Source organism: Coniophora puteana (genome assembly GCF_000271625.1).
Source record: "Coniophora puteana RWD-64-598 SS2 unplaced genomic scaffold CONPUscaffold_6, whole genome shotgun sequence".
NCBI lineage: Eukaryota > Fungi > Basidiomycota > Agaricomycetes > Boletales > Coniophoraceae > Coniophora > Coniophora puteana.
In genome coordinates, this window is record NW_006913058.1 from 1924064 (window position 1) to 1936588 (window position 12525).

Sequence of the window (12525 nt, forward strand, 5' to 3'; positions counted from 1 at the left end):
GACAAAACACTGTTGGCAGCATCAGATATCCCGATTCCTCGATTTCCGCAGGTGACAACCCTTCTTTTGGTTCATGAACTCGATCAAGATCTCTCCCCTGAGATGGTTGATCTCTTTGCCGACATCCTGCTCAGTTTTGCGCCAAGGTTGTCCTGCATTTTCTGCGCCGGAAGGTGGCCACTGCATCATTGTGCGGACTGCTGGAGCACAGTCGTTAAAGCTCTGGAGACCAAGAGAGAATCTAGAAATCTGTGCTGATTTAGATATCATGTAAGTCGAGCTTCTTAACTGCATGTCTTTTCTCGAGCCTGATTTTACTAAGTGCGTTGATGTAACACTTCAGTCACATCTTCTGGCTGAACGCCCGCCTTCAAACCGAGCGAAGCCGAAAGTTGGGTTGTATAGCATAGCATAACCCCAAGTACATAGGTTTTCAACTATGTCGGCTTGATCATTCATGCATGAGGTGACCATGTGGATGTGGAGATCATAAAGGTATCGATGTTCCCGTAAGCACTGCTAGTAGATAGTAAGACGTGCTATCTCTACTGCATACTGACAGAGGTGCTGCTGCCACCTTTCCGCTCAATTTCCGAGTCCGGGCGAGGTCCCAGCAATTTTCACACGAGTCGCTCTAAGGTTTTCCCTTCACCGCGCGTCTCTGCCTCATCCCCTTCCATTCTCGATCACTCAGCCGTACTCAGCCTTGTCGTCTCTAAGCGGTGTATACCGACCTCCCATTTCCAGTGAATCTTCAGCCTTCTATCCATGATGCATGACTGCTTGCGCATACCAGAGCTACAGAGTCATGTCGCCCTGCAGGTGGAAGACAAGTGTACTCTTGCTAGCCTAGCAAGAGTAAGCAAATCATTCAAAGGTCCCGCGTTAGACGCTCTTTACACAGACGTATCTTTCTCCGACTTCCTTCTGTGCCTGCCTGCGGACCTATGGCAGAGAACGTCAAGCACCGTGAACGGTGTGGTGACCATGTCATTTGTGAGTGTGCTGTCCCTCGGATGACCCCTACTATTCTCAGCATTCACATGCTCTAGGCCTTCACTCGTCGTATGACTATGGAAGACTGGGATGCATTGCAAACGTACTCATGTCGAGTCATCAACTTCACGGTCTCATTACAAGGCGGATATATCACAGCTGGAGTATGCGATGCCTTGTGCCGATGCCCTATCCCAATTTTGTTCCCAAAGCTTCGGAGCCTAGAGGCGCATCTCAATAAGAATGACGGTTTCAGGCTACTTAACTCAATCCTCCTTGGGCCCCAGCTTCGACACCTCACCATCTGGGACGTGTCTCCGACCCATGACCTACTTTTGCACTATTCCCCCAAGCTTGCCATCACGTGTCCGCTGATCGAAACCCTCGAGCTTCCAATCCACGGTACACTCTCTGAACCATCTCTTGGGATGTCAGAGACTGTATGCGCGCTGAAGAACCTGCGCTCGCTCAACTGCGGGATTGTGGATGAACACATGCTGGCTCATCTTAGCCGAATTCCGTCGTTGCGGTCGCTGGTTCTTTACGCAGCTGCATCTTCACAGTGGCTAGGAATCAATTGCTTCATCTCTCTGAGAAACCTCAAAGAACTGTCTCTTGATACGGACACCGGTGACACTGCAATACGCGCTTTGGAGCGTGTTTTACCTTGTTCATCAACGCCAACCCCAAGGAAACTTTCAGGGCTCTGCATAGTGATATGCAGAACCCTTCAAGCATGCTCTCTGTCCGCATTTATAGCAACTCTTCGGCGTCTGTGCGACGCAGACCTTGCACGCATCTCATTATCCGACACTCAGTCCAAAACTATCGGCCCGGTGTCTGTTAACCACTTCGATTCTCTCCGTCCTTTGACCTACTTCCGAAACCTGGAATTCCTCTTTATCCATTTTTCTAACAGCGAAGACCCCAACCTCGCCCTTTCCGACACTCAAATACTTGATCTCGCATCTCATTGGCCGCGCTTGGAAGCACTGACCATCAATTACCTTGTAGAGCCCATCTCTCTCAATACCCTCGTTAAGCTCATACGCCTACTTCCACACGCGGAAACCGTTGCTGTGTCCACCATGATTACGGATGTCGATATGGCTGATGTGGACGGACTGGAAAGCCCACTTCCGACCTTTGAGCATATAACGGGGTTGAGTGTTGGTTACGAGCAGGAATATGATGAATCGTCCGTTACCAAGGAGGACTTTGCGTCATTCTTACTACGTTTGGCGCCCAATTTATCCTACATCGATCAAGTTGGCTCCGACATTGATTGGATGTATGAAGTGATCGAGGAATTAGAGGGCCAGCGATTGAATGGGTCATCAGGTGGCCTATGAGATCAAGGGTAGCTTTTAGGTCTCGTGTTTCGCTAAGTTGTATGTAACGTTACTGCGTTTGATATCAATGTTTGATTAATCACTGTGAAGCCATTCAACCCGTACTAACAGGCCCATCGATGCATTTCTGACGTCCTAAAACCATCTGAGCATGATATGGTCGCAGCATCGTCCAGCCTCCGAGAGTATCATCTCCGACTAACGCTAATTCACCACTGCCAAACGCTCAAGGATCTCAATACTTCGAACAAAGATCCATAGCTCACGAATACTGATCACATGCATGCGGCCTCAACGAGCACCACTCCGGCTGCAGCGGAATCGCGTTCAAACCCCTCTGCACCATCCTATACCTCAAATCCTGCAAGCGCGGCAGTGCCTCCGTCCCGTTCAATGGTATGCCGCCGGGTTGCGTCGCGCTCCAGAAGATCTCAGCCGAGGCAGCTGCTCGGGGCCAAACGGTCGGCTCGAGGTTCTGGGCTGCCGACTGCTCTGCCCAGAGGATCTGCTGGCCGCCGAGCACAAGCGCCTGCTGGGACTCGGTGAGGTTCGCGAGCGGGTCGTAGGTGTATGCGTATTGCCAGGTTATGAACGTTCCTGACCCGCCGAAGGGGTCTCCACCGACCCATGAGCCTTGACCTTCGTCCTGAAAAACGCTTTCAGCTACACAGTAACTGGTTGAAACACAAAGGACGAATGGCGTACGAGATAGAAGTAATTCGACGGCGCCTGGACGATACGGAACCCTTTATCGGCAATGGCAGCTGCATCCTGTGAGGATATCCACGTCATGACGATCGTCTCGTTCGATAACGACGTCAGATTCCACTCGAGCACCATCTCCTCCCACACCACTGGTGTCTTTCCCAAACCGACGAGCGCACTATGCGTACTGTTCGTGAACGTATCGAGCACGCCGTTCAGCGTTGTATTCGTGGTGTTCAAGTATGTAGATGTGATGGGGTCGTCTAGATAGCACGCAGAGTTGATCTCGTCGCCGCCGGTGGAGAAGTACGACGACGGCATCGTCTTCGCGACAGATGAGAGAAGGCTCGTGGTGAAGTTCACGACTTCGGGGACCGTCATGCGGAGCTGGCCTGCGGGAGGCTCGCCCGCGTACGAGGACCAGGGTGTCTCGTACATGCAGGCGATATAGTCCGGGTATGCGGAGCCAATGCTGCCGCTGTGCCCGGGAGTGTCAATTTCCTGAGAAAATCATGAGGATCACGAGGGTGGACGCCATGAAGTGTACGCACAAGTAGAACGTCGATGCCATGCTTAAAAAAACATATGTTCAGGACAAAAGGAGAGCATACGGGGCACGAGAAAACGTACCGCGCCTGCATATGAAAGTATGTTCTGAATGTCTTGTTCGGAATAGACCTGTTGCGCAGAGTATGCGCCGTACTGAGCCAGATCGGGATACTCCACGACATACAGGGGCCAACTTTGGCTGTCGGTGACGTGCCAATGAAACGTGTTAATCTGAGCGAGAGTTAGGCGTGGATGATTAAAAGACCATTAGAGTTAACGCACCTTGACCCAGCTCATGGCATCTAGGGTTCGTAAGATGCTGTCCACTGGGAAGCTGATGTACCTCAGATATCATGGATTCAAGGACCAACACCGTAGACCTACTAGTGCCTAACTGAAGTTAAGGCTGCATATCATGGCATGATCGAGGTAAGCTTACCGTGAAGTGTCGAGACCTAATCCGCGATAAGGCTAAGCAAACCAGTCAGAATCAGTTATAACTCGAGTCACAACCGACGAGGAACGCACGTATGCTGGCAAATCGGCGATTTCAAACGGTGCTTCGAGCGTATACGTCTCTCCACCATACCAATACCAGATCTGACTAAACGTCGTGAGGCCCCTATACAGCCCGAGTGTCGTGTTCGCAACGAGAGTCGCATCGGAACCATCGTTGGGAATGGTGAGTCTGTATCCTTCGACCCTATCCTCCAGCTTCAGACGCGCCTCGTACGCGATGCTGTTGACCGTAGTGTTCTCTTCAAGCGAGAGAGTGAGTCCAGATATGGTCTTCGCACCGCTGAGCGCTGCAGTGTCGTTGGCACCGCGACCGACGACAAGACGACCAAGTCTGTCGTTCTCGAGGTACTGTTTGGTCTGATTGACGGCATCCACGAGATCGCTAGGGGAATCGGATACGTTGACGCTAATGGTGAAGTTGGTGTCGAGCTTGAGAGCAGACGTGCCAGTGGTGAGATTGCGAGGGATGGGCCAAAGGGCGAGCGCGCCGCTGGGCAAGACGAGGGCCACGAAGAGGACCAAAAGACCAGAAACGTTGAAGCGGGCCATGGTGAGCGATTGCTATCCCACAAGGTCTATATATGCGACAACAGTGAATGCCACGGCATGACCGGGCGTGTCGGTCATTTTAGCATGACCGTGACCGACAGTGACCGACACTGTCGGTCATCGTGACTAGTGACCGAGCGGACTTCTCGGAAGTTCGCGAATCATACCCATAAACAGTAATATTAATTACACGTGACTGTCCGAAGTCGACGCGCGAGGGACGCGTTCGCCGAAGGCAATGCTCCCTCGCCGCCTCGCACAATGAAACACAGGCCGCATTGCTTTAATATGATAGCGTGATGAGTGATTCAAAATATGAGCACCAAAGTAAACTGAAAAGAGTAATTTCCGTGTGTGAAATAAGATTGTGGAGTGCCCTTCTATCACTGTGTGTAGTTAGCCATCTATTAGCTAGCTACTCATGTATCTACGACACATAGCAATGAAGTGACGCAATAACACGAGTTTAGCACTCGGAAGTCGTTCGTATTTCATCTGTCTTGTCACTATTAATTAACTGTGAATGAATGTCTTTGGAGTCGAAGTTTGATCTACACACTACAAATGGCCTACATTAATCAGAGTGGCTACTTCATCTTCGTGTGATGTATCTGTGAAATTCGGCGACCAACTCCTAGTTATTCATGTCGCCGACTCGTCCTAATATTCTGCAGAGAGCCAAGTCGAAATATAAAGTCTCTGCACACTTAGAGGCAGAAAAAATATCGATCCTACATGTCCCATAGCCCAGGATGCCCAGGGCTCCAGGCGCACCTTTACTCGTACCCAGGCCCGCTCTCGATGTCCCATGGTGGCAGCTTCACTTTCAAGCCCATCCTCTGCTCCCGACAAAGGCTAGGGAAGCTTACATGGGCACGGGCCCCTCGGCGAAGCCGAAAATGTATTGTATTAAATGCCTTAACTTTGACATAGGTGTTGAGCAGAGTAAGGATCAGCGGGAGTATGCGCACGGCACACGTACTCATCTCCGTAGTGTTGAAGAGATCGAGGAGTATTGTAAGTACCCTTAATTCCTATCTGCATAGCTATCTAATAACAGGCTTATTTTATTAGTATGGGCATTTGATCCCAAGCGGTGGGTTCGAGGTGTGGCTGATACAACCTTGAACCATATGATAAAATACTGCACCCACGTCACTTCTGACGATCGAGACATGGCGAAAGATCAGCGCAGTAACAAGAAGAAGAAAAAGAGTAACCAGAGCGACTTCCAGGATGAATATATTCCGGGTGCTGGTGAGTCTGTATGCTTCCATTGTTTTTCTTCGACTAATCATTGCTGCTATCTAGTCTATTCTACATCGCCGGCAGGTTATGGATTTTTAGACTACCAGCAGCCCTTAGCAGCTGGCAGTGCGCCTCAGCTTGCTAGTGTAGGGTCCAGTGCCTCTGTCAACGCTTTAAGTATTAATACTGGTTCGCTATCCGTCCCTCCGAGTCTGGCGCCCTCTCCATCCCCATCTGTTCTTAATATTCAGGGCCTTCCTAACAGCCCTGCAATCGACCTTTCGCTACCTGGTGCACCTCACTGGCCGGTTGGTATTGGCCAGCCTCGAGGATCATTATCTCGTCGAGCTAGTCAAGCTGTTCTCGGGCCCATAAATCCCCCTGCTCCTGCCTGGACTCCTGCTTTGCAGCAGGAATTTGAGCGCAGGATTCTTCGGCTCACCGTCTCTGCTGGGCTCCCGTTTTCTTGGGCAGACAATCCAGAGTGGCAGGCGTTCTGTCATAAATTTATTCCAGCTGCAAAACTTCCCTCTCAGCGAACTCTTTCTCGGCGCCTTTTACCAGAGGCTGTGGCTGAGGGTCGTGCATCAATACGGGCAGCTGCTCAAGGGCACGAAGCCACTTTACAGGCGGACGGTTGGACCGGCTTGAATAGCCACCATCTCATCGCTTTCATGATAACAGTAAATAATCAGGTATGTTTCAATCATTATTCATAGTTCGAAGGCTCATAAATTACTACAGGTACATACAGTGCAGGTGGACGATGTTTCCGCCGAACGGAAAACAGCGGACAACCTTCTGGATCGCCTGCAGGCAGTTATTGACAAAGTAAATACTGAGTGGAAGGCTCCGATAATCGCTGTAGTTACAGATGCATCGGGAGAATCACGAAAAGCACGTAGATTACTTGGAGAACGGCATCCCGAGCTTATGGTGCTTGATTGTTATGCGCACCAGGTACGCCAGTATATTTAATTCTAAGGTCTTTCACTCACTGACATTATTGTAGATTAATCTAGTTGTTGGCGACTACTTTAAAGCACTCAAGGAGTCGGGCTCAAGCACGTTTATTTTTACGGAGCTCGCTGACGATCTTATTTCCTGGCTTCGAAGCAAAACATTAGTCCTAGCACTAATTCGAGAACAGCAGCTGTCGACTGGCAATATAGCTTGCTCAGTTCTTCGAGCAGTTATTACTCGATGGACTGCCCACTTTGTGGCATATCGTCGACTCATCAAGCTGCGCCGAACATTAGGAACTGTGGCGGGAAATGAGATCTTGAGGCCAGACGACCAGAAAATGATTATCACAGGCGACAAGAAGGCTCGTCAAAAAGCCCTGACTATGCTTCTCCTTATTCAAGATCAGTCACAACAGTTCTGGAAGGCTATCGAGCGGTAGGCATTATATTCACAGTCCTGAGACATTGCTAATAACTATCTGTAGCATAACACGGCACCTTGAGCCTCTAGCGATCGCAGCAAATATCACGCAGGCTTCTCAGTGTCGATTGTATCAGGTTCTTCTCACTTTTGGATTTCTCATGGACGAGTACCTCGGTAAAATTCGTGATGGTGATAACAATGAGTGCCATGCGATTATTTCTAGTCTTGAGGCGCGCTGGGCCAAGTCGGATCAAGAACTCTTCATTGCTTCAGTTATTCTGAATCCTTTCTATCGGACAACTCCCTTCGCAAAAATCCCTGTCCTTAACAATGCTGGCGTCCACATGCTTATCGAACACATGTGGGAGCACCTTTTTTCTTCTCAAGTACCACTCGAGCTCGAAGGTCAGGTCGAAGACTATCTATTCAACAAAGGACTATTCGCACACCTCGATGTTCGGACTGATAGAAAACGCTCTGCTGCTCAGGCAAATGTATGTACTCTGATTTTTATTCTACATCACATATGCTTACAGATCTACAGGGACAGCAGCCCGATCCTATTGCTTTATACACTGAGTTCTGCTTTTCTGGCGAGCCTATCCCGGCCTTAATTCTTCTGGCTCGACGGCTACTGTTAGTTGCAGCAAACTCTGCATCATGTGAACGGCTTTTTAGTATTTTCGGAACCACTATGACAAAGCTACGTTCAAGACTAGGTACCTCCACGCTTCAGTATCTCGCAGAGTTAAAGATGATGATCCGAGATGAGCATACACGCTCTGCGGAAAGTCGGAAGCGCATGATACAATCGATTCAAGACAGGACTCGCGAAAATATCATCCCAGCCTCTAGCACCATTCCCATTCCTTCCAATGCTTCTGACGATATCGAGGACATCATGTTCGCTGCTCAAACTGATCTTCATGCCCGTGTTTCCGCCCCGGAACCGACCGAAGAATCTATCCCATCCGAGTCCAACACCTCTGCAGATCAATTCCATGTCTTGATTCAGCAACACATGCGTCTTTCGGATGAAGATGAACTTGACGAGGAGCCTATTCGCCAGCCATCTATCATCGGAATGCGAATTCCCCTTCGCGACCTCTTCAATTTTGCTAACAAAAGCTGGTCTGACTTGTATAAACAGTCTGCTCGTCAGAACTTCGAGGAAGAAATGTCTATGTACGAATTATTAGAGCTAGACTCGATTCCTAAGCAGGAAGAGACAGGATCGGACGGTAACATCGAGATTTCGTTAGATGATATTACGCAGCAGGTATTATTAGGTACTACATAGGTTTTGTACGGTACAGACGGACGTTCTACGCTATCTACGTGTTTCTAATCTACGAACCCCTGAGTTCCCCCGAGATCTCCGCGCGCGACCGGATCACCGGCCAAGCTCATAACCGAGACGCGACTCGACGTTCTGGTCACGGTTTTTAAATGACCGACATTCAGTCATCGTGTCGGTCACTGTCGGTCGCTGACCGACGCGTGACTTGGCATTCTCTGTGCGACAACGATGCGGGCCGTATGTTATGTCTTCTCCGTAGGTGGGGCGGCCAGCTGACCTGTTGTCACGCATGTGCGTCTCATTTTTGTGGCCAGGCGAGTGTATAGGAAGACAGGGATGACTTTATGCGTGTCATCAATGGAGACTATTCAAGGAGTGGAAAGGTGTTCGTTGGGGGTGGAAATGACATAGTTCCTGCTGTTCCTGGAGCCGAAGACTCCAGGTGTAAGGAAAGAAATGTCGTATCCCTCCGATCATGCCGGCTCGCGGCCCGCGAGCGCGGATGGCCCGCACCGCCTGAATATTTGGGGTTTACGTCTAAATTTGGCAATGTCTCAGCGTCTGCGGCAGCACTCACACGTGTTCTTTACTGCTCTGAATTAGTGTACAGTGAACGTCTCCGCAGCCAGGACGCTGACCAAGGTCACTGACGTTAGTGACCTTGCCGGGTCAGTGACCGGGTCACTAACCCATAGATAGGGGTAAAGAATTACTGTAGTATTTCAGTTAGCCTTACTATCACTCCATCTCCTCGTCGAGTCTGAATGTGCGCAGTGGGCACGGTGTTCGAACTTCGGACCTGGCCAGATGTGTTGACGCCCCGACAGGGATAGCACTGTTGAGACTTGTGTGACGTTTCTCTAAACATGACCAGGTTGTCGTAAAAAATAACAGTTATTTGGGACTAATATCGAGCGCCATGTTTTGCATTCTGTCGACCTCCAAGTGGGCCTCATCGTTGAGTAGATGTATTCTCCTTTGTACATCCAGTAAAAACCCTGGTAAAACCAGTAGATGTATGCTAGAGGTTGTTGTGTAGACAAACGCGTATAGTACAGTATCCTTGCGTGGCAACCAAAGTGACATAGTGTCCTTCGGGTCCAGGTGTGCCCACTAGGGCCTTGAGTCTACTAGGGGAGAGATGGATTTAGTGACTGACCTCGGGTGGGGCGGAGCGGCCCGGAGTCAACGGATAAGGTTTCCCACACACCAAAAGCGAACTTGCCCGAAGACATGTCGGTTCATTTGTCCTCTAAACCTACCAACCTCCGCGCATCTCTTCGTATTACGAAGTCTTCGACACACTCATGGTAAACATGCTATATATAAAAACACCTATCTCTTCTTTGCCGACGGAAACCTTACTCACCATCTTCAAGTTCATCTACAAGGACGCGCTGGTCCCACTCTTGGAATCGCACCTACCAGTCTCATCCCATACGCGCGTCGATCCTCACAGCGCCGCCACGTTTCCCTGCTCATGTGCTGAAGTGTGTCGCAGATGGCTCAATATACTAGCAATGGATGCGCGCTTCTGGCCGTGGATCATCATTCATATCGATGCTCCGTATGTTTCGCGTCGCGTCGTGCAAACCTTCCTCGCCGCCTCGCGCAAAAACACAATCGCCATCCACATGTGCTATCGCGGCGCTCCTCTGATGGATCCCAACTTTGAGAACAGACGCGTTCTGGAAGCTATGGAGTGTATCGGGCCCCATCTTTCCCGATGCTCCCAGTTCACCCTTAGAGGACTCTACCGCTCGTCGACAGTCCTCGCTAGCCGCTTCTTCAACGGGGTATCTGCGTCTCAAATGATCAGCTTGGATCTGACCTCTGCTATTACGGACAGCGACAGACCATTCTGCGTAACGTCCTTTTACTGCGCTCAGCTGTCTCACGTAGAGCTAGATGCGCGAAGTCTGGCAGATTTTGTTCTTGTTAACGATGGGTGCAAGCATTGGAGGACACACCCCCTATCCCTTACGGCCACCAGATACCGCCCCTCTCCCGTCATTCTTCCGCTTTCTTCGAGAATCTTTGGATACGCACTTCTGGTCGCACAGGATAGGACGAAAACGAACCTCTGTGTGGATGACGTTGAATTCGATGACACCGACTCTTCGTCTGCTAGAGCTTCTCATACTATGTCACAGGCGTTCATGAACAACGGATCGGATGAGCTCGGTGATGAGCCATGGATCTGGTTTTCTCATATGGAAGGCCCTTCGATCTCCCGGTTGCTGGATTACGCCATACCCGGTCTGCGCTCAAACATTCTTTTGTACATGAATAACAATGACTTTGGTTCTTTCCCTGTGCGACGCCGACTAGGCTCCAGCTGTCGACTTCTCCTTAGAAACATAGGCGATCACACAGGCTTATCTGCGGTCCTCAGTAAATGGGACGGATCGTACCTGTCTATCGATGGTTGTGCAGCATTCGACGACACTTTTCTAGGGCTACTGACGCAGAACATGGACCTCTGCGCGAATCTCACTGAAGTCACTATTGGAGACTGTCCTTGTACTCCGCGCGCCTTGATCAAGTTCTGCAACGCAAGGAAAAGGTCCGGAAGACAGCTAGATTCCTTAGACATCCTGGATGGCGTCGTTCTGCCTTCTCAGGCAGAGTTCAACGCGATCGAAAGAAGGGTTGATATCCTTCGGTGGTTCGAGGCGGAGGGCGCGCTGCAAGGGAGTGGTGCTGATATCTGATCGTTCTGGACTAGATCTCGACCCACTTTATCGTAGCAGAACTAGTTCGAAGACTTGTTGCAAAAATCGTCGTTCCGCGGACTTCTAGAATGTTGTACTACCAAGGAAGCTTGCGTCAGCGAAAGAAAACCCTGAAAGAAGCATATGCTTCTTTCTTCAGCCTGTCTTTCAATGACGCGCTCGGTGTCTTCTTTCTGAGGCGCTTCGATTGCCAGATACGGTGCAGGTTCTCCTAGATTCTGAAGCTTCTCGCCGAGCCTAGGCTTAGGTATGTATCGTTACTTGACAACCTAGGCAAGACTTCTAGGGCCGCCGCGTTCCTTGCCTCTCCCACTTCTCTCCCACCACCGTCAAATTTTGTAGCCTCGTTCCCTCATTCATGGATGCTTGCCTGAACATAGCAGAGCTGCGTGGTCACATCGCGCAATACATAGAAGACAAAATCACGCTCACCAGTCTCGCTAGAGTCAGCAAGTTGTTTAAGGATCCTGCTCTCGACGTCTTATATGCACACATCGATAGTTTTCCGACCTTTCTCCAGTGCTTGCCGTCTGATCTATGGACCGTAGACGCAACACCGGTGGAGTTTGGGGTATACCGTCGCCTTGTGAGTGCCCACCCTGGGAAGTTGACGGTCCTACTGGCTAAAGTCTTTGGCGTCAAATCATCGTCAGGTCTTCAAACGAAGGTTGTTACCAAGAGACTGGAAGGTTCTGGAGACATACGCTGCTCGCGTTATCACCCTTAGGCTTACCTTCACTTCCATGGGTCTCCCCGAAAAGCTTGATCTTTCCTCTGAGGCATGCGACGCGCTCTGCCGTTGCCCTGTCCCCATATTGTTCCGCAAACTACGGTCACTACAGCTCGCTTTATGCGACATAGCCCAGTCGCAACTGATTGGCGCTATCCTTCTTGGTCCTCAGCTTCGGTACCTCAAGGTTAGAGACATGTCTCCACTCCAAGATGTCCTCCTGCGTGGTGCTCCAAAGCTTGCCATGGCATGTCCCTTGATAAAGACCATTGAATGCCCCGACTCCAACTTCCCGTATAAGCGTACTCGCTCCGAACCACCTCTCGCAACATCAGCGACGATTTGCTCACTTAAGCACTTGGTTTCTGTTAACTGTGGATTGGTCGACGAATACATGCTTACTCATCTCCGTCGACTCCCTTCGCTGTGGAGCCTTACTTTGTATGCGTCATG

General features: G+C 50.2%; 5 protein-coding genes across 5 annotated transcripts; 4 read left to right on the forward strand and 1 right to left on the reverse strand.

The window, feature by feature from the left end:
- Positions 1 to 2610: 2610 nt before the first annotated feature.
- On the reverse strand, positions 2611 to 4670 carry CONPUDRAFT_154030 (glycoside hydrolase family 20 protein; the record flags this gene model as incomplete). The annotated part of the gene is made up of 8 exons (XM_007770626.1): positions 2611 to 2994; positions 3054 to 3554; positions 3605 to 3625; positions 3684 to 3833; positions 3885 to 3936; positions 3987 to 3992; positions 4042 to 4073; positions 4131 to 4670. 8 exons carry the CDS (start codon positions 4668 to 4670, stop codon positions 2611 to 2613), a joined length of 1686 nt encoding a protein of 561 aa, XP_007768816.1.
- A 1640-nt stretch (positions 4671 to 6310) lies between these two features.
- CONPUDRAFT_21500 (uncharacterized protein) lies at positions 6311 to 6878 on the forward strand (the record flags this gene model as incomplete). The annotated part of the gene is made up of 2 exons (XM_007769985.1): positions 6311 to 6613; positions 6663 to 6878. Coding segments are annotated over 2 exons (519 nt in total), but the record flags the coding sequence as incomplete, so codon positions are not given.
- A 229-nt stretch (positions 6879 to 7107) lies between these two features.
- On the forward strand, positions 7108 to 7402 carry CONPUDRAFT_37147 (uncharacterized protein; the record flags this gene model as incomplete). Its single annotated transcript, XM_007769996.1, has 2 exons — positions 7108 to 7319; positions 7369 to 7402. Coding segments are annotated over 2 exons (246 nt in total), but the record flags the coding sequence as incomplete, so codon positions are not given.
- A 2725-nt stretch (positions 7403 to 10127) lies between these two features.
- CONPUDRAFT_144241 (uncharacterized protein) lies at positions 10128 to 11450 on the forward strand (the record flags this gene model as incomplete). Its single annotated transcript, XM_007770627.1, has 1 exon — positions 10128 to 11450. The coding sequence occupies one exon, from the start codon at positions 10128 to 10130 to the stop codon at positions 11319 to 11321; it is 1194 nt and encodes a 397-aa protein (XP_007768817.1). The 3' UTR covers positions 11322 to 11450.
- A 354-nt stretch (positions 11451 to 11804) lies between these two features.
- CONPUDRAFT_165618 (uncharacterized protein) lies at positions 11805 to 12513 on the forward strand (the record flags this gene model as incomplete). Its single annotated transcript, XM_007770628.1, has 2 exons — positions 11805 to 11928; positions 11996 to 12513. A coding segment is annotated over exon 2 (426 nt), but the record flags the coding sequence as incomplete, so codon positions are not given.
- Between the last annotated feature and the right edge of the window lie 12 nt (positions 12514 to 12525).